Consider the following 26,511-nt stretch of genomic DNA (forward strand, 5'->3'; position numbering starts at 1 on the left):
ATTCCACCCCTCCTCTATCTCTCTTCTGTTTTCCTCCGCTCCGGTGTGGACAGAGGGATATCCACTTTGGAGGTGTGATGAGGAACGGCTCCATCTCTCACCCAGAACTGGCCCCCTGCACGGCCCTCTCCATCTGTCTCTCCCATTTCTGATGCCTCAGTCGCCAGACACCTCTGTCACCTGTAATGAATTGATTGCCTGTATTCATTTTACCAATTTGAGCAGTGATTTTTGACAGTTAAATTGAACGTATTTGCTCTTTCTGCAATATGAGTTTTAGTGGTGCCTAATATGTCCTGATAAATCTCTCTCTCTCACACACACACTTACACACAGTGACATACATGCACACTAACACACACACACACACACACACACACACACACACACACACACACACACACACTAGTCATAATTTAGTTCATGAAACATCTCTATAATGCATTATTTACATCTCCTTGCTGTAGTACCCATTTTGCCATTGGATACACCATGTTTTGGGGCTTGCTCAGTAAGCCAGAGATGCAGAAAGTTTTCCCCCGGAATGAAGGACACAGTGGTAGGTCACAGACTCTGTGGGTCAAGCATCCATCTGTTGCCCCACTACGAGCGATGATGGAGGTTTGTCGTTTGATATATATATATATTTGATAAAATGGACATCCTCAAGGAGAGATGCTGAAAAACTAAGAGAAAGTTATCAAAGAAAAAAAAGGTCTCTGTTGCTGTGGCGACTGAGTTTGAAGCTAGCTGCCGGGGTCATTTTTCTTGCGCTGTGCGGCAAGACTCTACTCTCCAGACTCCAAATGTTATTACAAACCTTACCGTGCGCCCCGGGCAGCAGCTAAGCTCTTTTGCTCCAATACTTGTCAAGGAGAAATAAAAAGGAGAGGGATGTAAAAAAAATTATAAATTAATGTACGTGCCAGTTCGCATGGCAGTTTTTCCATAGAACCCATTTTTTTTTCTTTCCTTTTTTTATTCTGTGAATAAGGGGAAAAAAACTGCTGTTTTTTTTTTTCTTGCATTCTCCCTACCTGATGATTTTCTCTGACATGAATGTGTGTGATTACAAGGTACCACTTTACTTACATGTTAACTACTGGTTACTAGAAAGACTAAAATAGCACAGCTAACTTTTAAATGCCACGCTCCCGCACCAGTCTACCTGTTTACTGCATGCTCATGTAATGCAATGCAATATTTTTTTTTTTTAATAATTTTGTCAGCCTCTTGCACTGCATATTTTGGAGGGCCCATGTATAAGCATATACTGTTATTTCTTTTTTTTATTATTTTGGCTTGCTGCAGGAAAGTGGGACAGTTATCACCCAACAGAGTTTTTAAAGCAGTACATGAATCAAATGGAAATGACAGTTGTATATTCGTGTTCTGACAGGTATGTGACCTGCAATCTCGCTCTGCCCGATATCTTTGAGATACAGAGGTTGTGATTCTCTGTCGTGAGGAGGTAGCTATTTAGGTCATGCAATTGAAGAGCGGGTGACCTACTTGTCCCCAACTCGCAGCAGAGTGACAGCCGAGAGCAGTCAGCTCTTTGGCAAGCGCAGTATTACTAATGCAGGAGCATAGCGAGAGCAGAAGTCAGCAAGCACTTTTCCATCCTGTTGGAAATGTCTGCGTGTCATTTGCAGTATATGGTGTGAATGTATCGACATCCCTGCACGAAAACAACTCCCACATTTGAAAATGAGTGGATTTCAGGGTCCCCCCCCCACACTCACACACACACAGACACACACTGGTTGATGCAACATCACCAGAGCTTTTATTGATGTTAATTGTCACGTTTGAACTGTCAGGACCACTTAAGACTATAATAAGGATTCGCTAAATGTAGTGTTCATTTATTTTCATCTGAGGCACTAACAACCCCCCCTGTGAACACAACAAAGCTGTCTCGTGAAATCACAAACCTGTCGCTTTCAGCTCGGCTAAAAACTAAAAGCCACTATTACAGCTCTCTCACTCATTATTATGCTGACAGACAACGCCATTTCCGATAGATCCACGAAGGCCCTCTGACCTACTACACCTCCCTCTTCCTACACCGGGCTGCCCACGCCCCACGCCCCACGCCCCACGCCCCACGCCCCACACCCCAACCCCGACACTGACTACCAGACACAACTCTTACGTAACTTTCTCCCCACACACGCGCTCCCTAGGTGAACCACGGGCCTCTCGACTATTATTCACTTAATGGGGCTGATCAATCACCACTCTGGCAATTTCCCAGACGTTTTCCCACAACTTCCATTTAATCTTCCCTAGCGCCAGGGGGGCTCGTGCTGTTTGGGAGATAATTAGAAATTTCAGGAGTGTTTTGTGCTCAGCGGGGAGCCATTCGAGTGTGTCTAGGGAGTGAGGCGAAGCTGTCCCTCTCCCCCGTCTACCACTGTGTTAGCTGGTATTGCTGATGTTGTTTCTCTGCTCACAGATGTGCTTGCTGCCCTCAGCTATTTCCTCCCCCCCCCACCCCCCTCCACCCCCCTGTTCTGCGACTCCACCCCCGCAACCTCCAGTTCTGCGTGTGTGTGGCGACAGGTTCCTGCAGCTGATGCGGTTTGATGTGCGGCGGGCGAGTGGGTTGTGGCCGGGGCTGATGTCCCGCCGTGATCCAAATGCCCCGAGGGGCGTCGTCCGTCTGTTTGAATGGCACTCTCTGACAAACCTCTCTCTACCCCGCTGCAGCCTCGGCGCCGGGTGCTGACACCAGGAATATTGTCCTGGAAAGCGTGCCACCTGCTTTGGCGCCCGCCCGCCCGCCCTGTCCAACATTCCAAAATCCAATATCTGCCGTGTCACCCCTTGTCGCCATAGCTTGAAAGAAGGTTAATATCATTTTGCCATCCTTCACACGCTGCCTGACATTGTCCAACACAGCCTCTGGAGACCCCCCCCCCCCCCCGCCCCACCCCGCCACACACACACACCTCTTCGCTCAAAATAAGACATTTCTCCGCCGTGTGTTCCTCTGAAGAGATGTCTATAAAGGGGTGGGCCGATTTCTTGTAGGAAGAGCAAACTCGTGCTGTCGTCTTCACAATATGATCTGTGGGAACGGCTTACAGCTTCATTAGAGCGCTCAGGTAGAGCTATAGGTGGCTTAGTGCACCCTAAGGAGGGATCTGGAACTTTTACACAACTTTGTGACTGAAGTTGAAGTGTTTGGACTCATTTTTATCCTTTATTTTCTCGCCTCAGTGGCACTTTCCTGCTGATGATTTACTGTCGTATAAGGACTGTGCTACATTTGTTCTTTATCACTTTTGTCCGGTTATTCTCACGGTAGCCTTTAACCTTTTCAGTATGCACTGCCTATATGAACACAATACCCACAAGACAGTTAAAAGGTCCTTCTTTAATGAATGCTAATTAACTGCTTGATGAAATTACATAATCGTCATTTCATTATTTGTAGGCTTCTGTTTCCCGCCATTGTAAAGGTTAAGACCTTTAAGTCATGACAAAGATGCAGTGCTAAAGGGGTCATAGCAGGAAGAGGGAGCCAGTCTGTTTATTTGCTGTATACCAAAGGCATAATATAAAGCAGTACAAAATAGTTACATTCGTTCCATTCATTAAGGGATGGGTGGTTTACAGTGGGAAGAGAAACAGTAAAAGTAAAAGAAAATCTTTTTGAAACAGTCCTTGCCACCTTTCCCAAAAGTATACTGGATGCTCAGTGATCCTATAAAGGAGATCATTGCTTCAGTGGTAGTGGCATTAGCAGAAAACCAGGCACTATATAGTGTTAGTTTTGTAAAGAACCTTTGCAGCAGGACCCCAATTGAAAACTACATGGTTAGGTCTGGAGGACAGAGACTACATATAATAATAAATAATAATAATAATAATTCATTTAATTTATAACGCACTCTATATTCACATGAATCTCAGAGTGCCACAGTGAGAACATAGTTAAAAAACATGGTTAAAACAACCTACATGTATAATAAAACATATGTGGCACACGGATGGAACATGCTGCATTCATGAGTACATGCTCATAGCAGCCAAGCCAGAACAAATCAAAAGCAGATTTAGTGTGCTTTGTTGCTACCCTGGAATGGAAACAAAGGTATTGTAGTTGAAGATTGCTGTGTATAAACTAGGCACGCAAGTAGCACCATATACTTAATACTCACTGTAATAAAATATTTATAATGCTGTGTTATGAAAAACATTTTCTGTCCACTATCCATTCAAGTTAGGTAACAGTGATGTATGAGATAAATGGATAAAAAGTGGTTTTTTTTTCACCAACTTATGAGGCAGGTGATTGTTTATGCTGTACGGTTTTGTGTGCGTATACATGGTCATATTTATGGACTCACTCATGGACCCCCATCATAACTTCATATAAATCTGTTTTTATGGTGCTCTGCATAAAATGCGCCATAATTGCATCAACCCAGAGAAATTAGTATACTGTAAAGTCCTGGGAAGATGGACCATGAATTTTTCATTTTGCCCGCGGAATGTACATGATTGTGGAAAGTAACACAATTTGGTGGCACTTAACTGCAGGATTACACCTATCAATATTTCATGAACAAATTCCAGCCTCCACCCACCCACCCACTGCCTGCCTAACGGAAGTTAATGAAAGCTTTGGGTCCATGCCACAGATGCTTGGAGAGGGAACTGATAAGAGGATGTGGGACGGCTTCAGATTTGATAGGAGGCGTCTTTGGGGAAGGGAAAAAAAAGAAGCCACCGACTCAAACTCAGACAGACACATAGATAGGGTGAAAGCCAAGCAGGGACAAATATATGGATGCAGACAGCAAAGCCAGAAGGGGAAGAATGGGCCACCATGAAGCTTTACCTTCCCACTGAGTCTGCCTTGAAGATTCGTCATCTTCTACCAAATTAATCTATCCGTCGTTCCCTGCAGGAGAGAGGGAACGACAGAGGGAGAGAGAGTGAGAGAGAAAGAGAGCACAAGAGAGAGAGAGAGAGACGCACCTTAAAGTGATAAAAGCCCATGACAACACACAAGGGAGGTGTTTCTTACTAAGCCTCCAGTGCGGATTTCCCTATGAACAACACTTCTCACCGCGGCTCGCTCAGCTTAGCTTGTCGACCATTCACAGCCTGGATTTGCATTTCCATACATCAGGGTCTACTGGCTTGAGGGTATGTCTTTAAGTAAGGGATACATCAGGGTCTACTGGCTTGAGGGTATGTCTTCAAGTAAGGGATACATCAGGGTCTACTCGCTTGAGGGTGTGTCTTCAAGTTAGGGATAAAGGCTACCAAGGTGTCCTGATGTACAAAAATATTCGATGGACAGTTTACCATTTACTAAAATTGTAATAGTTTCTATTCAAACTTTCCAGATTAAACTTTTAAACTGGATCTGCTTCATACATGTCTTGATATACAGAAAAACAGACACCATGGCAAGCTCTGAATTATGACTGAGCCCATCACAAAAGAGGTGTGTGTGTGTGTGTGTGTGTGTGTGTGTGTCTTCAATGTCATTTGGCGCATTTGGAGCCGAACCCGGTGCAGTTTGGGCCTGCTAGGGAGAGGGTCCAACATGAGCGCGGCATAACGCAGTTTGGTGCCATTCAACTTGTAATGGCAAAGCAAATAGCTTGGCACAGTCAGGCTCGGCGGGGCCTAAAGTGTCAATGGAAAAACCCTGCAGCTGCCACTTTCACCGTTTAAATGGCTTTTATCACCCTGGTTTTCCCTTGTCAGATAGGTGGGAATGGAGAAGCCACTACTCTTATAGTGGACATCATGGCCAACTCAGGGTTCAACTACTACTACAATAAAGGACTACTACTACTACTAATTAATTCATTAACTTAAAAATGATTTATTTTTATTTTAAAACTGCACAAAAAACATTAGTTTGCAGCTAGTCGCATTAGACCTGCAATTGTTAATGGCAAACATAAATGTGTATTTTCCCAGTTTCCCTCAACCATCGCCTGACACTCTCTGTCGTCCCATGTCTCTAATGTTCTCCTCTCTCCTCCATGCCGATGTTGTAGCTTCATAAACAACGGTGTGATAGCTGGCGAGATTGTTTCAGAACATCTCATTTTTGTCATCTCGGTGTAACTGTGTTTTCTTGCGATGAGCTGCCCGACAGCAAATAGGGGGGGGGGGGGGGGGGGGAGAAAATGGCCAACATTAAGCTGGGAGCTCTTAGTAAACAGACAGTTATAAATGTCGAACATTATGCTGTTTTGTTTTATTAACAAAGCACACCATTAGAGTGTACTGTACAGCAAAATGGTAATAAGTTGCAAATTGGGTTCGGTCGCCCGGTAATGAATAATGGTGTAGCGAGCCTTTGAGTGTTTGTAATTCCTGGCTAATTTCATTATGGGATCAGAGAAATCTGCACATCACCTTTCTGTGTGGCCTCGGGCCTCTACACATCAGCCCTAATCGCGGGCCTTCTGTGAATTTGCCAGTCAATACAAATGACTTTAATATGCATTCAGTTATTGCACAGAATCATTGTCAAAACGGCCCTAATAAATCTCTGACTTATGGCCCTTTAATGCAACAAATTGCTCCATGTATTCTCCCTTATTGACAGTCAGGAGCGAAGGACAAGCAACGCTAATGACATAATCTGGCGCTGATCACACTCCGAGCCTTCGTCCCCAATCTCTGCTCTCTCCCACTCCACCGACAGACTCCTCTGTCTGCACTAGATCATGTGCCGTCTCCAGATACGCTGTGTGGTTAATAGCCAATTATCTCTTGCAAATCTGCAATCGATCGCCTGTGTTATCTTCCTCACATTGCTCTCCCTTTCCTGCTTGGCATCTCGGCCCATGTGGTGCCTAACGATGCGCTGCGCTCCTCTGATGCGCAGATGAAGATGTGTCACAGGCCATGTAATGTGGCTGTTGTTAAGAATATAGCAATTGGTGCATAGTTTTATTATCTGAAATCTCAACAGTGGTGTTTTTTTTATTTTATTATTGCGGTATTTTGTTGGTGTCTTGGTGATTGATTGAATTTGCATCTTTATTTTCAGCGCTTCAACAGTACTTTGTGCTATACATTTTTTGGTATGCCATTTCCTGCTACTAATGGCATCAAAATGACGGTGTTAACATTTTCTATGTTCTTGTATTTATTACAGCTGGGTGAATAACTTTGGCCATGAAGGACTGGGTCTTCTTTTGGACGCGCTGGAGAAGCTGCTGGATAAGAAACAGTAAGCTTTGGATTTTCAGAATCTGACACGGCTCTGATTAAGTCTTTATTCGTTGCATTTAGGTTTTCAATATGAATGTGTGTGTGTGTGTGTCCGTGTCCATGAGTGTGTGTGTGTGTGTGTGTGTGTGTATGCTTTCTATTTAAGCCTTCACAATTTTCCTTTTTTGTGTTTGCAGACAGGAGAGCATTGATAAGAGAAGCCAGCACAAGCTCATCCAGTGCCTCAAGGCCTTCATGAACAATAAGGTACTCCACTGATTGGTAGAGTCAGACTTCGGGCAGCCTTCACCCAATGGCATTTTGATAATAGCCAAAACATTTCCTCTCTCTTCTAGAGCACCATATTACTAAATCCTCAAAAAATATGATTCAATGTGTGCCCAAGTTCAATATTTAAGCTTGTTTTGAATGGCTAATGCTGTTTGCATGACTCTGAGGTACTGATTAAATCTTTTTGGTTTTTGTTTTTTTTGTTTGATACTTTCTTGGTAATTCAGAGAAAAATACATTTTTAATTATTTACATATGGACCTTAGAAGTAGAATTGAGATAACTGTGGGGAATTATTGTGATATATTTTATTCTCAGTCACAGTACAAATTTGAAGCTTGTCCTTGACCACCCCTGAATTATAGATAGTTAAGTTGTTTATTTTCGAGAGACATACTGTCTATTTCATTTCAGTTCACTTCAGTTTTTGTCTTTTGCCTAGCATTCTTTTAGTGTATGATGATTTTGTGCATAGTTGTTAGTATATATAATACTTATTTATACATAGTCTGCAAGTCTAAAAAGAATATGGAGTTACATGAATAGTCCACTTTAAAATTAAATCAATTGATCATAGTCACCAGTTCTCTTTCTCTCTCTGTCTGTAGAACAGAGGTTAATTTCAACCCTCAATGTATTTCTATAGATTCTGTAAAGAGTTTTAATGAGTGCTCTGATCTTGGCCATATATGCACATTTGTCTTCTCTTGCAGTATGGCTTGCAAAGGATTCTTGGCGATGAAAGGAGTCTCTTGCTCCTCGCCCGAGCCATTGATCCCAAACAGACCAGCATGATGACCGAGATAGTCAAGATCCTGTCTGCCGTCTGCATCATAGGAGAGGAGAACATGTGAGTTCAAGTCAACCCCTCTCTTTCACACACACACACACACACACACACACACACACCGAACACACACACACACACACACACACACACACAGAACACACACACATACACAATACACACACCGAACACACACACACACAGAACACATGCACACACACACACATGCACACACACACACACACTCACACACACACAGACACACACACACACACAGACACACACACACACACACACACACACACACTGCGGGAACACTCCCTGTTTCATCAGCCGCGCTCAGCACTAGCAGTTTTTCCACAAGCCGCCACTGCAGAGAACAAGCTCTGTGGTTTTATAATCAGATTAAAGAAACACATTTGTAGACAACCTGTCATAGACCTTACAAGAGACATTTTGTGCTCACATATTGCATTTGTGAGAGAGCTTCGAGACGTGTCGGAGTCTGTCGGTTAACATGTTCTTATTTAGCTCTTTGGGCTGTGTAATGTATTTAAGTGCTCAGTGTTGTTGGCCATGAACACACAGCCTGGCTGACAGATTATAAATTGAATCCAAGGGAGCTCTTTTTTTATTGTGTCTGCCACAGAGCTGGTCCAGAATAACAATGGCAGCAAAAGCTGCACTTCAAAGCAAAGACTGCATTCAGTGATCGAAAATAAACAAACTAACAAAGAGTAGCCGCACAGGAAAAAGCAAAAAAAAAGCAGAAGAATTGGGGGAGGGAAATAGTTCTCACATATCATTCGGCCCAGTTGCGTTTTCCTGACCACAGCATCGGTGGCTGTTTTATCCAACTCGTGAGCTGCCGTTTGCTTCAATCAATTTAGGACGGTATGGCTAAACCCCAGCATTTATGGCCATTTACATCTTTATGCTGATGACTACATTTTATGAAAGATTGCCTGCACCTGCTCTCCCAGAATGCTCTCCAAGTTGAAACTGTGAGCGAGTCGATCACAGTTTTTTTAATTTTTTTTATAGATGTTTGCACGTGATCACAGGTGGTATGCATATGTTAGCGGTGACAGTAGTGCAGTAAAAAAATAAGCTGATGCGTCAGTCTTGTCTCAGAAGCTCCCCTCATGCTACACATGACAAACCCTGGCTTATTTTCAGCGACAACTTCAAAGGGTCGTGTGCAGAGTTAAGCAGGTGTAGCCTCTATGTGAAGCTCCGTTTGAACCGGGATGAAAGGCGGCGTGCGAGGCCACTACAGTCGACGACAACTTAATCACGTCAACGGGCGAAGCGAGGCTTCTTCCATATGGCGGTTTGACGCGTAAACTTTGTTTGTTGTACATCTACCCGTCGTGTGCCGTAGCTGACGTGTCAAAAGCGATAGAATGCAGTGGTTGGATTTGTCAGTAGATTCAAGCCTAGCTTGCCATTAGAATGCAGAAGACGGAGCCGTAGATAGGGCATGTTTACGGTTTCTTGTTCTGTGAGTGAATGATGCACGAAGTTGCGGTTCCAAGATGTTGTCTCTGATGACGTGACTCCCTACTGACATATCTCCATAAGTCACCACTGGAAGGGGCATTTTCAGATTCCCCCGGTGAGTCGTTGTCGCGGGTCATGTCTTTGTGTGAAAATAAGTTACCCCAGTGGGAACAGTTTAGACTTGGTGCCGTTGTTGACAGTGGAAGGAGAGGAAGGGGGGGGGGGACAAAGTTGTGGCAGTAAAACCAGGGGACTGACAAAGTGTTTTGTCTTTCTTTGTTGTCTGTATCCCTGGGTCTAGCAGATAAATCCCGGGTGATGCATGTGGCTCCTTCTAACCCTGTGAGGAGGAGACAACTCGGATGGCGCGATAAAGTCATGCAGATAAGAGGCGGTCAATGCCACAACTTTTGTTGGTTGTTTGATTTTGCCCCGGCCTTTTCGCAGCCTCTCAGCACCTGCCGTTTTGCTGCATTGTAGTGCGACGTGACACACTGCCCCCAGTGGGCCGTAATCACCCAGGTTGCTGCCCGGTAAACTGGCAGTTAGCCCATCTCCTATTTGCTTTTAGAACAATGGGGGTTTTATGTACATTACCCGCTTGCCCCCCAGCAATAAATTCACCCAGGGAAGTTAACATTGCCAGCTGAGGGTTTACAAGCTGATTTGACAATGGATTATACTAGCAATTGAATGCTTCTCAGAGGCTTTCATCGCCTACGCAGCCAAATTGGAAATGAGTTATGTACTTAGCTGCAAAAACCAGGAGTCAGGACGAGGGGAGTGTTGGCTGGCACCTCATGTGTTTACGTGGGCCTTCGGGGAGCAGGGGCTGCCAGGGGGAAGGCAGTGCTTGGGTCAGCTGAACAAGTGGTGAGTAAATGCCCTGTCCGGTGGCCTGATAACACAGCCTGTTGACTCCGGGTGTTTCTTTTGTTTTGCGCCCCCCGCCACCCACCACCCCCCCCTCTCTTAGCCTGGATAAGATCCTGGCTGCCATGACCATCGCTGCGGAGAGGAATAACAAGGAGAGATTCGCTCCGATAGTGGAGGGCCTGGAGAATCACGAGGCCCAGCAGCTGCAGGTAAGTGTCCGTGCCCCCGGCCTGAATACATGAATACTACAGCATGCCCTCGTCCAGACCTGCACTGGACCAGATTGCCCTTCACATGAATACAGTCTTGGCTTGCTGTAACAATATGCTGATGATTGTGGGTCATTATTCTGCCCCCATTACAATGCTGGCTACATGTACAGCTATGCAACAGCGTTGTACACAGAGGACCTGCCACATGTTGTTTATGTTAACATGTTATTACCATTCCCTCTGAACGCCAATAGAAAACATCCTCTTAACATTATAGAATGGCTAAGGCCTACATGTATTGACACTGACACATGATTTTCTATACACTTTAACACTTAATTCAAGACTCTTTTTACTTATTGTTGATTTCAATGTCTGTGTTGTTAAGACACAAACTTCATGCCATGAAAGACAATTTACCCCAGTATTTCACAACTGTAAAAATATATGGCCATATAAGTGGCAAAAATATATTACCTGATGTTCTGCAGCACTTCCAACTTGTAATGCGATTTCAGCTTCATATAATTTGGCAATGATAGGTTAGGGAAATTATGATGGATGATGATGCACACAGTATGATATTGTGTTGATTTATAACTTATATCATTTATAAGTCATCTGTATCTTTCTGGCAAAGGGAAAGTCAAACAAAAAATGTATTTAAAAAAAAAATTTTTTTTTAGAAAAATAAAGAAAGATATGAGGAAAGGAAACATATGTTTCCCAGCTGTAAAGTTCACCTGGACAGAGTTGTGTCTCTCCCCCTCCGTCACACACACACACACACACACACACACACACACACTCACACACTCTCCCCCTCGCGTCACTCACTCACACAGAGCGGCCCCTGCGGCTCCGGGCTTGTGTTTGATGTTGGGGCCAGGTGGAAATTGACAGTCCTGTCACTCTCAGGTCTGCTGCACCTCAGCCCCCTGTCGACATGTGCACTCGCCACCCCTTCCACCACACCCGACACACTCACTCACACACACACTCACGCACGCACACACACACACACACACACACACACACACACACACACTCACACATCCACACACACACACACACACACACACACACACACACACACACGCACACACACACACACACACTCACGCATACAGACACACACTCACACACTCACACATCCACACACACACACACACACACTCACGCATACAGACACACACTCACACACACACACACACACACACACACACATGCCCACAAACACACACACACACACACACAGACCATACACACACACACGCCTCGCTCTCTTACTCCTCCTCGCCCGCGCGCTGTCTGCTTGTCAGCCTGTGTGGCACCAAAGCCTTGTGATGGAGGCAAGGTGCAGAGTATTGAGATGCAGGTGGAGAGCTTGGTTCTGCTTGCTAATCAGCCGGCGCTGCGTCACAAACAGCAGATGTGGCATGAGAAACTCTGAGGACAGTACAAACAAAAACAAAAAACAAAGGTTACATAAAAGAAGGAACAAAAGTAAAAGTAAGAGAGATGTTGTTGACTTTTTTTCATTACCCTTTTTGCCACCCTTGTCTCTCTCTCTCTCTCTGTCTGTTCTCTTGGGGCTGGTCTCAGAGGGGCTGGAGGGAAAGGGCAGCCATGCAGCAACACACCTGTATTTATTACAGCCGACTCCTGCTCCTGCTCCTGTGGCTCCTCTCCCTCTCTCGTAACCTTTCACCTTTCAAGCCTCTTGTGGGGAGGCCCGACAGAGCATCCATGTTCAAAACACACGATACATGAATTAGTGATGTACAATATTTTGTTTTTTTTCATCCTCTGCAAAACGAAGACGAAAAGGGGAGAAAACAGAAAAGTATATAAAAATGGAGAGGAGTTTGACAGACGGGTGTGGAGAGGAGGAGAAGAGAAGATAGGGGAAGGAGTGATGGGGAAGCATTCTGATTGCCTGCGCCCCCCCCCCCCCCCCCCCCACACACACCTCCTCCCCACCTCCTTTTAAAGTGGGCTGCTAATGAAAAGAACCTGCGTTAATTGCAAAGTAAATTAAAATACGTTGCTGATGCAGGAGGTTCAAAGGAGCCGGAGTCTTTGGAGGAAGAACACAGAGGGCTCTCCACTTAATGTGGTTTTAATACGCAGTTATGCATCAAGCTGCATGGCATGGCAGCCCTGTCACCTGCATAGCTACCCCCGCTGCACAACAACCCAAACTTCAATTCTATTTCATCTTCCAATACAATACAATTCTCTCCAGGTGGTTTACAGAGCCCAGGGCCTGAACCCCCAAACTTAACCGTCAGTGGTGGTATCATGAAGTCAGGCATTGACTAACACCTTTTATAACCTTTTCACTGCTTCTGTTCCAAGATGCCTGAGGGCTCAGTGGCCACCCAAACAGACTAACCCCCCCCCATATTTGTGTGTTTTGACAGGCTGAAGTATCCTATCAAAATCGCCATTCATTTAGTCTCTTATGTAGATAGACTGAACATATATATTTGTATGTTTTCGGTTGTAGGCACCCTATCCTGTGAGTGGATCTAAAGCCCATCTATTTGTTCTATTTGTTTCCCTGCAAGTATTACAAAGCACAGACATCCGTAAAGACTAGCCATTAGCTCTTATATGGCCTGTACGAATAATCCTGTGCCCCTTCTCCCAACTGGATTCATACAAGCCTGTTCCCACTCCACTATGCCGCTGCCAGTGGAAGAGACAAAAAAAAAAAACAACCACAACAAAAAACAAACCATTGTTGCACCTCCAGATGGCAATTATTCCCAGAGGCTGAAGGAATCCCTGTGGCCCTGTCCTCTCAAGGCATGTTTTTGGGCAGGAATGAGTTGTTTGCCTGCTGCAGCTCTCCCCCCAGTAGAAACAAGGACAGAATCTCTGCTGGCTGAAACAAATATATCGGCTCAGATTTCTAAAGACCACTTTTCACACATCGATCATGGGATTCTTTGAGGGTTTACATTGATTTCGCCTCAGAAATTCCCCCCATGTCTCTCTGTCTCTTTCTCTCTCTCTCTGTCTCCCTTTCTCTCTCTCTCTCTCTCTCTTTCTTTCTCTTTCCCTCTCTCTTTCCCAGGACCAACCTTACAGCTTGTTAAGGCCCATCAGCACTTTCAGTGCCCTCTCCCCCTCATCCAATAAATCAATTATAAACGGACATCTGTTCAATCACTCTCTTCTCTCCCTGTCCACTCTGACTTGGCGAGGTCTTACCCTTCTCCAACGATATTTCATTTCACCCCTTTCCTCGCCCCACTTTACCCTATTTTCTTCACTCTTTGAAGTGTAACACTCAGTTCTCATTTAAAATGCAGTCTTCATTTCCTCAGAAAAATAATTTAATAAATCTAGCCTAATTTTTAACTGTATAATTTACACTGGACGTGGCTCAGTGATTGAGAAACTCTGCTGTGCTCTGCTGTGAGTGATGCGGTAAACCTTTGGAAAAAGGGACTGACTTGCATGTGTGTTGGCCAACAGGTTGCCTGTATGCAGCTGATCAATGCCCTGGTGACCTCCCCTGATGAGCTGGACTTCAGGATACATCTCCGCAATGAGTTCCTACGCTGCGGCCTCAAGAAGATCCTACCGGTTAGTAAACACAGCTTTAAGAATAGGGGAAACAGCCTGTGATTTATATTGCACTGTGTTTGTCATCTAAGCCAGCGTCCCCACCCCTACCAAAAGGCAATATCTTTCAAGCTGTTGAGCCCACCAAAATGTATTTTGGTTTGAACAGTGGTAGAACAGGATTTCGAAGACCATCACCTCTCTCTTTCTCCTTCCTGCTGTTCAAACACTGGGTAAGAAGCTGAGCACATATGACAAGTCCAAGTCCGTCACCGGTCCGTCTGGAGTCATCTCTGGGTCAGCCAACCCTGGGAGGCGAAAGTTAGTGGAGATTCACCAGGCGCACGGGCAGCAGACCTGTGGGCAGTGGAAGTGTTTCTTCTCAGCACACTCTGAGAGGCCGCCGGCACCCTCGCGGTAGCCGCGAGTCATTGTGGAGTCAGACGGCTTGAGAGATCATCAACTTCCAGTGTGCCTCAGTGTGCATCCGTAGACTGTCTCCCTTGCCTTCCCTCAGAAATGGCCTTCTGTGGCTGAGGCTGTTTACTCTGTAAAAACCATTACATACTGGTGGGGTGTGGGCGGGCGGGATGTATAAGTTAGAAAGTGAAAGAGATGATAAGATGGCAACAAACCAACACCAAACAGAATGTCTGGAGTGGGGGTGTGTGTGTGTGTGTGTGTAAGAATGAAAGACGTAATAAGAAAGAAAAACAGAGAGGCTTCACTGGCATCATTATCAATTAGTGCAAAGATCTCAGCACTCTTCAGACAAATACATCGAGCCCCCTTCATCACTCAGCGCCTCATTTGTGGGTATTTCCTGCTTGTTAATAAGTCATTTTGACTGCTCTCCCTATTATTGTAGCTATCATTGTAATTATCTCTGTCTGAACCCCCGCATGTGATTGCGTTATAGTAATTTATGAATAATGTATTCACAACTTTAATAGGACAATTAAATTTGACATTGCTCTGTAATTATGATGAATGATTTTTCAGAGGTTTTTAGTCAACCCCCCCCCCCAAAAAAAAAAATAGCAGAAGAGTGGAGGAAAAAAAGAGTAGCAAACAAGGGGACATGCAGATGCGGAGGGGAAGTTTGAGGCTGGCCCCTGGACGGCTGATTTGGCACCTGTTGTGCTGGTCGCCCCTCTGAACTGGCCTTGCCCCAGACAGATGGTGTGCCCGGAGAGCAGGGTCATGATTGATGGCTCCAGAAATTGGGTTACATTTTGGGCTTTTTCACCGCCTGTGAGGCTCCATCGGAAGTGATTCATGTGGAGAAGACATGAAGAGTACCAGGACTTTCAGACAGCAGGAGAGACGTGTCTGGGATGGTGTGGCGCACTCTGGGACTTGGGGACAATGACAGGAGAAGAATAAGACTGAAAGTACTGGCTGGCTGGGTGACGGGATATTTGGTCGAATCTCCTGCTGTGACAAAAGAAACGGATGAAAGCTCAGGTAGTGCATCAGACAGCCAGGTTGAGGACATTGAGGCACATGGATGTAGATTGTATTATGGGGCCACTTATGCATTACATCACCATGTGAAGGTCCTCCACTCTGTGCTTTTAAACGTTGACAAATCCACGTGGTGGCTACCTGTGACCCTTCCCTATTCAGACAGAGGTTTTGCAAAATTATGTATACTATGAATGACATGTACAGTTGAATAGAAAAAGAACAAAACAACAAAAAACATGATTGTATAAATGAATAACTCTCTTCAGATGGGGGATTTGAGTTGTCCATGACCACACATGTCATTCTCTGAATTGCAGGATCTGAAAGAGATGGAGGAGCTCGACATCCAGCTGAAAGTCTTCAATGAGAACAAAGAGGAGGACCGAGAGGAGCTGTCTCACCGCCTCGATGACATCCACGCCGAGATGGAATATCCTTTTCGGTGGTTCGGCCTTGCGTCGAGAGGCTTGTTTGTATCTCGGCCCAGCTTACGGGGCCTAGAGGCCGCGCCCTGAGTTCATATGGAAGGGATTTCAGAATCCATTTTTGCAATTCCAGCCCAGGGTCTTAGTGTGCCCCTGGTAAACAAACCCCCCCTCCCCTCCCCCCTTTCATCCTCCCACTCCATCCTCCCCCCTCATTCTCTACTTCCAGCTACCTGGTCTCCCACAGCAAGGAGTGCTCATTATAGTCATAGCATAACCCGGGGTGATCTCTTTTCACCTCTTGTATCTGGTACACACAGCACCAGCTCGTACAGTACCAACTGTACTGTAATGTGTCTCTCATCATTACTCCAATACACATGCAGATCTGTCCCCCCCCCCCCACCCCCATCTATACTGAAATGGCATATGTTGATCCTATTCTCTCAGTTCATTTATTGCAGATGTTTCAACACTTTGCATGTCACACTTGTGTGGTTCTCCACTTGATTAGGCCACTCAGAGCGTTGTCAATGTGGCTGCACGCAGTTGGCCGCGGGTATAAAAAGAGAAGAAGAACCCACACTGGCTAACCTTGTTATTAATTCAGTGTGGCACTCCCAGGACTTGTAGATATGTTGCCCCTGACAGGGGTTGAGCATGGCGGGGCAGGTCCACCCAGCGGCACACAGATGTTCACTTCACTAACCTTTGTCTCCCCAAGCCCTGACAGGCGCCGCCGCCGCTGCCTGCAGGCATTGTTGAGTGACAGCCGAAGGAGCTGCTCGGAGGAAGAAATAATAGAAAATCCCCACCTGGCCTAATGATTTGCTTGAGCAGCTTCCCAAATGAGAGGGGCAATGTTTGTTTCCAAGGACAATTTGGTATTGATCAGCAAGTTGTGAGCATAATGCTGAGCGCCTCGGGTTGCCTGTCTCTCGCTTTTTCCCCCTATCTCTCCCTCTCTCTCCATCTCCCTTTCTCTCTCTCTCTGTCACTTTCTTTTTCTTACTCTCTCAATCTATCTCACTCGCTTGTTTTCTTTTTCCTGCTACCTCTCCATCTCTCTTCGTCTTTCGGTCTCTCCGTCGTCTCCTTATGAATATTAACTGTTGTGAGGCTGACTCCGATTGGGCTCTGGCCCTGGCACTGGGTAGCGTGTGGAAGTGGCTAGTGGTCGCTCATGAATGCTAAGGTGTTGTGATTGATTGACCCCTCAGCTCCCCTCTCTTCCTTGGCTGCCACAGCCGGCGTCTCAGCTCTTTGCCACTGCCGCTGCAGCTGTGCAGTGCCGCCTCTTGCCTACTCACTCCCCTTCCACAACTACCATTTCATGCCCGGCGGCGTGAATTTGGGTGCAGGCTGTCTAATTTGGCAGCAGGAAATGATGTGCGGGGTGGGACTCTCATTTCAGGACTGGACAGCAATTGATGTTTGGTGAGATCTGAGTCGCTTATGTGTCCATAAGACACCTTGTGGGCCGCCCCAAAATGTCAGAAATGTTGCCTCGTTTGAGGGGTGTCTGATAACCTAGACGAATGTTTTTTCTACGTTGTCATGATGGAGTTGTTTGTCTCGTTCCGTAATACAAATCAGCCCTGTTAATGGCGTAAAGGACTGGGCTTTAACACTACACATACATAAGAGGTTTCACTCCACCATATCTGAAACAGGTCCGTTTCCATGCCAGCGTTGCCACAGTTGCCTACAAGCCTGCCACTCTAGACACACACACATCTCATCCGTGCGCCTCCTGCCAGCAGAGTGGAGATGAGTGGCAGTGTGTGCAGATGCTCTGGCTCGGGAAAGTGCTTCAGCCTCCAACCACTGGGTCGTACCACAGTCACGTCATCGTGATTGTAGCCGACGTTGTCCAAACAAACACCAGGCATGATGAAGACAATCTATTTTTTTCCATTCGCCGCTACTTAGTTCGGCACGAATACCCCATTCCACCCTCTTCACTGTGTCAGTGAACAGATTTAAAAGATGGCTTTTCATACGATTGTTTTTTGTTTTTTTTCCCTTGCATGCTTTCTAAAATGAATACTCACAGGGGATGTTTTTTCTCAAGCAAACAATTTGAATAACCCAAAAGGGTCTTTTTTTTCTTAGTTCCTCAGGATTGCTTTTCATCTTGGGGATGTTCAAATAGATTATTTAATATAATCTTTCTTGATACTGGTTCAAAATCCCCACGTGAATATTGCATGCAGTCAAATGGGTTATCTTGAGAAAAAAAAAATAGCTATATCCATATTTTTAGATTAGCTTCATGGCGTGTAATTTGTAAGGAGTTGCTGGAAATATTTTCCAAAGTTAGTCTCACATGTCTAGACTTGTGACAGTTGTGATTGTTTCCTAAATAAATAGCTCTCAGCCGTTTTCTAAGAAACTGGAAAAAACAACCTTTCTTTTTGGAAGCAGTAAAACAGATCAGACAATGATTTCTATCTGATGTCACATCTATTTTAGACATCAAAAGCGTTTGCCCTCCTCTCCTTGGGGAGGGCCCTGTTGGACACATAATCAATACGCTTTGCAAGTTTAAGAACGTGTCTTTTCTCTTCCGTGGACAAGCAAGTCACAATAAAAAAAGAAAAAGAGAAAATCTTGAAATGTAATCCATTTTTGATGGTTTTAAGTGTTCAATAGTATGGAGCGTTTACTTCAATCTATTTCCTCTCCTTTGGCAATAAATGACAGACAGACCTTGGGGACTGATTATATTGGCACTTTACAGTTTTCAGCTCTGCGTTCATTTGGGCCTTTAATGTTTAAAGATGAGTCACAATTATGCGGAGATGTCTTGATATTGTAGCAAAAAATAGAAATGATTATGACATACTTTTACATACGACCCAAACCAGAACTTGTGTTGTTGCCCATTTTAATTGTATTTGTTGCTGTCACATTGAGCTACCTGTTCAGATGCAATGTCGCTATGTAATGTGGGCCTGCTCTTTGCCCTGGTTCTCTGGCAGTGGTGTGTCCCTGCAGCTCATACACCCGGTGAAAGTTGGCCTGCAGAGGACTACTGACAGTTTCACTCTCTTGACTTTGCGGTTCGGCAGTGTTTTGTCCTTAACCTCCAGCGCACTGATATGAGTGAGGTTTACCACCTCCTGTCCAACATGGTACGAGACACTGCAGCGGAGCCTTATCTCCTCTCCATCCTCCAGCACCTGATGCTCATCAGAAACGACTACTACATCAGGTGAGGACAGCAGTCTTGTCTCTCTTCCTTCTCTCTCTCTCTCTCTGTGGCCTGCTCTCTCTGTCTTTTGGTCTTTTGTCTTTCTGCTCTCTGTCTCTCTTGCCCAGCATTTGTCTTAGCACTAGGCTTTATTTCCACGGGGACCACTGATCCACTTAAACATTGTCATGGCAAACTCAAGGCCACTTCATCAGAATATGTCAGTCTTTTCATGTAGTCAAATATCCTGGGGAACTGACTGGAGGTGTGATTGGCTTTACATCCCCCAGTGCATGAATGAATGGTTTGTCGTTTACCGAATACCCTAAGGCACATAGATCCACATACCTATGAAGGGGGAAAAAACACCTTTGTCGGAGCTGTTGGTCAAAGTTGTTGATCACTAAATAGCTTTTAATGGTGTGGAAAAAAGCTTTAAAAATAATTAAATCAAAATCAAAACAGCTGGGTTGTTTAATGACATGAATGAATACTAGCAATGTTAGGAGTTGGTTAAGGTTCTTGGCCACTAAACACCATTTAATCATGACAAAAAAAAAAACAAACAATAAATCAAAGTGGAAACAACTGAGTCTGCATTGAAATATTTTTTCTTATTCTGAGCGATTAAGCAATTATTCAAACACCCAAGCAGGCTGCCAACACCAGCCCACCGGTGTGAAGGTGTCACTCAGGAAGAGGGAGGAGATCCTCGACGGTGCAGACCAGCGACAGTGATCAATTCCCTGCTGTGTCAGACCTTTTGGTGGAGATAAAATATTTAAAAAAGAGCCAGAGGATGGGTGGGAGGGGGTAGAGGTGGGGGTTGATTTTAAGGGGGTGGGGGGGGGGGGGGGGTGTTGGCAGCAGGCTCGGAAAAAAGAGGGTGTACCATAGACAAGTTGCTCCACGTTTTTGCCTTATGAATTATGGATTGGCAAGCTTGTTGGAGAAAGTGAGAAATAGAAAACACATTAAGCAGCTCGTTCGGCAAATTCCTCCTCAGCAGCCCCTGTCTGAGCCCCAGCCGTGGCGCCGGGGCCTTTCTCCTGACAGTGGGAGGAAGAAAAAGATCTCAACAAATGCTCGTTAAAAATGCATGCCGTTATTGCAGATATGACTTTAAAAATGCATTTCCGATGACTGCGATGTCTAGGAGAAGCATCAAACTCTGATTGCAAGCTTGCCGCGTGGTTGCATTAGTAGAGGCGGGCGTTTGACTCTCGCGTTTCCCCTTGTATGCAGTTTGTCCCGACCCATCTGTGAGATGTGCTCGCTCTTTCTGAACCTTGGGAAGCGTTTTATGTACAAGATTAAATGGGCAGGGATGGCTGGGAAATAGTATGTCTATAATTTAAGATTAAAGCATCCTCTTAAGATGGCAGCGAGCTTTGATGGATGAGTCGTCTCCGCGGGGATGTCGAGAGGAAGGGTGGAGAGGTCACTGCTCTCCGCCAGGTTGGATCAGTCAGCGGGGGAGCTTAGAAGAAGCGAGGGGTGAGGTTAGGGTGAGGCGGAGGGCTGGCGTGTCCATAGGTGTTGGCTCTTTTGCGTCTGATCAAAGCCATCGCCTTAGACAGGATGCCTACGCCAATTCTGCAGTGGGGCCAATGACTTTGTTTTAAGATGTGCTTTGTTGCATTTTAGTAGGCAAAGCCAGGCTTCCTTTTTTTTTTGCAGTCAAGGGTTCAGGGCGAACCATTATACCATAGTGAAATTGATGCATTATGAAAACAAATAGTTTCTCCTCCTTGCCCTCGTCAAAACTTTGCGTCAGATGTCCTGCGTGTAAGCAGCTATCGAGTCGAGAGTTGAACAGGGGGCTCAGTGCAAGTGCATGCAAATCCGTGGTGTGTCTTGGCCGTGCCTGATGAGAGGATTAGATTGGCTGGGTGAATGGAGCTGGGCTGGATTACGAGAGGGAGATGGGAGCCCAGTGTAGATGGTGCCAGTGAGGGACCCGTGCGGAGGACATGTGCCGCCTCCTCTGGTTGTCTGTGACAGTTCTGGGTCAGCCTCCACCCCTTCCGGTTATCTCTAGAGGGTGGTGAAGGGGGAAGCGATGCTGCGAAAATGGGGCGTCTTATTGAGATAACGCTGCTGTTCACATCAGTGACGGGCATAAACTGAAAGCTTTTCTGCTCAACCTAGCCAGACCGAAGCTTGTGGTGTTTATCACTACGCCTGAAGCACTAAACAATTTACAGAGCACTTGTTCAGAGCAGAGATGATGGTGTTACACTGTAGTACTCTATAATTTTGTCACAACGTGTGGTTACAGCTTGAAACAGAGGGGACATTGTAAAACTGAATTATATAGATTATCTCAGAGTTTTATTGAGAGGGTTTTGAGATCTTTGAAACAGTAAACCCTGAAGTTGACATTGATGGTGAGCAAAATGCTACTGTTGTCATGGTAATAGATGCAAGAGATAATGCAACGTTCAGTCGTGAATGTATTCGGAACTCTAATGTCCTCTGTGTTGATGCATGATGAAGCAGAGGTGGGACAAAGTCATTGTATGGTAAGTCTCAAGTCCTCATGATGAAGTCCTGAGCCAAGTACCAAGTCAAGAGAGACAAATCCGAAGCTGGAGGATGACCAAGTCTAAAGTAAAGTCCAAGTGCTTAACCTTATGTTTCCAGTCCAGTCCCTGTGCACTCTTCGACTAATTTAATGCTCTTGATTTTTGTCTGCAGAGTAACTTAAATATCAGGAAATAGCTGCACAAGTTTTTCATAAGATAAATTAATTTAATATTTTTACCAATGAAATATATCTAGTCATCACAAGTCAAACCGGTGAAGTCTGAGTAAAGTCTCGAGTCATTGGTATTAAAGTCAAAGGCGATTTGCAAGACATTTAAATAGTTTTGAGTCGAAATTGTGACTCGACTCGAGTCCAAGCCATTTAACTCAAGTCCACACCTCTGCACTGCAATGATCTGTAATGAAGCACATTACAATGACTCCTTCATAATACTGCCTTCTCAAAGCAGTTCATTTATTTGAGACACATCAATGCTTGTCGTCGTCGTCCCCCCCCCCCCCCCCCCCCACACACACACATCTCTCCACTTCCCATCCTTCTCTCCATGTTTCCCTAATTCAATAGCAAACAGGGACCCAGAGCAAACCTTTGATTTACTTATCTGCATCAGGCGCCATGTTGTGATCCCCGTGCCCGCGTGGTTCCCTGCCAAGCTCGCGGTATCACTGAAAAGCATAAGGCGGCATGCCAGAGACCTCCGCAACAAAATTAGAGCGCGGCGAATCCGACATCAACGCTCTCTTCCGACATCAACGCTCTCTTCCGCTGCCTAATTTGGGTCTCCTCTTGATTTCCCTTCGGGCCTCTGAAAACACCCGCGTACATAAAGATCAAGGTAGAGCGCTGGAAATGTAAGATACACAGGGTGCTAACCAAACAAAGCTCAATGGCCCTTAAGATGTAGGCCAAAGCATGTCCTTGGAAAAGGAGGTAAAGATCAGTACAAGGTGCAAGATGTAGAAAAGAGTCAGAAATGAGATTCAGTTGGTCATTGCTGAATCAGTGGGAAGTGTTTTGAAATTAAATAAACAAAACAAACAAACAGAAAAACAAAAAAAGCACCGTTTTGCTTCAGGTTAGAGCATGTCATGAATTAGTGTAAAAACTATCTGTATATAGTGTTTAAAAATGTAAATATGTCCATAATTTCAAATATGTTTTTATATAATTCAGAACAAACCGCTCTCTGGGAGCTTCACGGCTTCTTTGGGATGATAAATGAAACTGCGCTCTCTGTGCTTTGTGTTGGAGCAGTCACAAATACTTAGGACATGGACACCACAGACAGCACCTCACTTTGACTGTACTGCTTTTTTCCGTTCGGTCTTTCACAGAACGAGCTGGGCAGCCAGTTGTATTGAGGGAAAGAGGATGTCTCTTTGCTAACTGGAATTTGCAGTCCCACCCTCAGGCCATTTGGTCTAATCGGGTCCCATGCCCTGTTAAGCGCACTCGCAGTGTCTAATCCCAATCACATAAACTCGTGAAGGGATTGTGGAACTAACCCCCCCCACACCCCTCCTATCACGGCTTGGAATAAGTCCACATAACCTGTGAAAGGCGAGAGCAGAGGGGGGTTAAAAATCGAAACCGGTTTTGAAAATGCGGAGAATTAACCACCGCTGACCATGAGCAGCAGACGGATTTATCCAGCACCTGAGGGTGAGGATTTTGAACAGGGCAGCAAAGTCTTCGGATTGGGGTCTCCAGTCATTAAAATGCAGTCCCCGTTTCGCTGCAAGAGGGGTGGGGGGTGTGTGGTGTGTGAGGAGGTGCGCGGATAGGCAGAGGAGATGACACATTTCTGCTTGGAAAATTGCATATCTGCCTGAGACATTCAAGGTCATGCTTGGAACATAATTATTTGCCACCACGGAGCTTGGCTTAAGTTGACATTGTATTTGCTAAATGTCACTCGCAATTAAAGTTGATAATATAACTTGGAAAAGGTCAGGCGCCAACCCGGTGTGCTGGAGAGTCCCAGGCCCATTCTCTAGCAGTCAGCCCAACGTGCCTCGACTCCCCTCGCCTCGCCTCTGTCACGCACGCAAGTCGGCACCATGTTTTTCCTCGCCTTTGTGCTCTTAATTACACAGATTACGCTGATTAGATTTGTGTGCCTGGGTTTTATTGGTGCTCCTAATTGCCAAGAGATGATTGCAAATTAGCCGAGGAGGGGCCAGCAGGGTTGGGGCTCCGCTCGTCACCTTGAATGGACAAAGTCACCGAGCTCCTGTGAAACCGCAAGCTTTGACTGTGTTTATATCTAAGCATAAAACAGACCGATATGTGCCAGCCTGCTATCACATTACATTTGTATAACAAGTTGGCTGTTAGTAGCTTTCATTTTCACATACAAAATGTGTTTGGCTGGATATTGCATTTGCTTTCTCTCTTTATCTCTCTCTCTTTTTCTCTCCGTTTCCAACACTCACTCTCTAACACTCTCTCACTCACTGGCTTGCCCCTCTCCATCATCCTTCTCCCCAGGCCTCAGTACTACAAGATCATTGAGGAATGTGTGGCCCAGGTGGTGCTGCACCGCAGCGGGATGGACCCAGACTTTGGGTACCGGGAGCGTTTAGATGTGGACCTCACCCTCCTGATTGGTAGGTTCTCTAGCGCCTCACCGTATCCCAGAGTAATCATCAGTCGAATTGTGTCTGCTAGACGCCCCTCTTCAAACTATTGCATAAGCTTTGATATTTTCAATAGCCCCCCCCCCCCCCCCTCCCCGCTCACCTGTATATATTTTATTTTCCTATTCTAATTGGAAGTCTTACATAAAAATTGTATTTCTGTGTGGAGATTAGTTTTGTAACATATATCATTGCTAATGTGTCTCTAACACACTTTGGGCTCAAATTAAATGCTGTGTTTCGTATATCTTCTACAGATTACATTCCACAATTGTTGGAAAACAAGTGGGATAAGAAAATAAGTCTATTAAGACCTTTTTTCTGTTAGAAAAGAAAACACACCCCACTGCTAGCGACAGAAACGAGCCTGCTCTCCTTTCAAGAAACATGCAAAAACATGAAAACCCACACACATAAAAATAGAAAAAGAAAAGAATGCCCATAGATCTGGTCTCTCTCCGCCAGCGGTGCTGCAGTCTAAGTACCTTGTTACAGTTATGACTGATTCATCTGTTCTAATAGGCCAACACAAGACTCCGCCATAAGTCTCCACTCAGCCCCAGTCAGCAGGGGGGCCGACAGCGCCGCTGCTAAAAATGTAGCCGTGGCCCCTGCAGTAGATTTCATTATGTTGCCCTGCCTCCCCTTGAGATCCTTTCCACAAACACCTGCATGCACCTGACATGTCAGATGAGGTGTCGTAATTACACATAAATAATGCATTTGCCCGGGGAAGGAGGAAGTCCTTCACAGACGCTTCTCATCAGTTGAGGCAGGGAGCTCTTCTCCTCAGTTTACTGTTTCCTCTCGGGTGAGTGAGGAAGAGAGAGAGAGAGAGAGAGAGAGAGAGAGGGGGAGAGAGAGAGGGGGAGAGAGAGAGAGAGAGAGAGAGAGAGAGAGAGAGAGAGAGATACGGTGCCTTGATTGAGTTGTGAAACTTGTAGCCCCTCTGAGGATATTTGTTTAGACTGTTGGGTATTAATTGGTTGTTTTCATCACGGAAAACTGAAAAGAGTGGGTTGTTTTAACAAACAAAAAAAACAGGAGTTGAACTCCTCCACTCTTCCACTGAATCTGACTGAGAAAGCAGGAGGAGTGGAAATACCTCTGCAGTTATGGAGAGTTCCACCTGCCAAACCACTTCCCAACAAAGACCTCACCCTGAAATAGATTGGCCAAAACGCAAACATTTCTTTCCTTTTCATTTTCTGTTGTCATTATTTGAAGTAAACGTGCTTAGGTCTACCTCTTAAACCTGCTGAGCTCCTTTTTGTCAGTTTCTTTAGATTGTAGCTTTTTTTTCTGTTCAGACTTATATTTTGTTTATTTCTTTTCCAAAGCCACAATGGAATTGGAGACATTACGAATGTACAACATCATTGAGGGAACCGCAGTCCCCTTTGTCACAGTTAAACAATTTGTGTGTGTGTGTGTGTGTGTGTGTGTGTGTGTGTGTGTGTGTGTGTGTGTGTGTGCCTTCTTTTCTCCAACAGACCAGTGTGTGGACAAGGCGAAGGTGGAGGAGAGCGAGCAGAAGGCCACAGACTTCTCTAAAAAGGTGAGGCGGTCCTTGATCCTTGTCCTCGGCCATTGGTATGCAGCCATGCCTCTGACACCAAACTTTTTTCCCAGTGACTTCTCAGACGAGATATTGATTGCTGTGTGCTGATCAATAGCTGGCAGCAGAGGAGCATGATCTGTATCAGTATTGGCCCGATCGATGCGGATGCGCCAGTATAGGCTGTTTGTTTGTGCCCCCACCGGGTGGGAGTTAAAATA

The 26,511-nt window shown here is 45.3% G+C and overlaps 1 protein-coding gene across 7 annotated transcripts in view; it reads left to right on the forward strand.

Moving 5' to 3' along the window:
• The window catches only part of diaph2 (diaphanous-related formin 2), a 386,793-nt gene that overhangs the window by 109,318 nt on the left and 250,964 nt on the right, over positions 1-26,511 (forward strand). For all 7 annotated transcript variants that reach the window (XM_031587577.1, XM_031587582.1, XM_031587583.1 and 4 more), the window contains 9 exons: positions 7,148-7,222; positions 7,401-7,470; positions 8,208-8,344; positions 10,761-10,869; positions 14,362-14,472; positions 16,239-16,351; positions 19,447-19,563; positions 24,584-24,702; positions 26,226-26,290. In XM_031587577.1, the coding sequence (XP_031443437.1) occupies positions 7,148-7,222; positions 7,401-7,470; positions 8,208-8,344; positions 10,761-10,869; positions 14,362-14,472; positions 16,239-16,351; positions 19,447-19,563; positions 24,584-24,702; positions 26,226-26,290 (916 nt within the window). The remainder of the gene's footprint in view (positions 1-7,147; positions 7,223-7,400; positions 7,471-8,207; positions 8,345-10,760; positions 10,870-14,361; positions 14,473-16,238; positions 16,352-19,446; positions 19,564-24,583; positions 24,703-26,225; positions 26,291-26,511) is intronic.

This window comes from Clupea harengus, chromosome 20 (genome assembly GCF_900700415.2).
Source record: "Clupea harengus chromosome 20, Ch_v2.0.2, whole genome shotgun sequence".
Lineage (NCBI taxonomy): Eukaryota > Metazoa > Chordata > Actinopteri > Clupeiformes > Clupeidae > Clupea > Clupea harengus.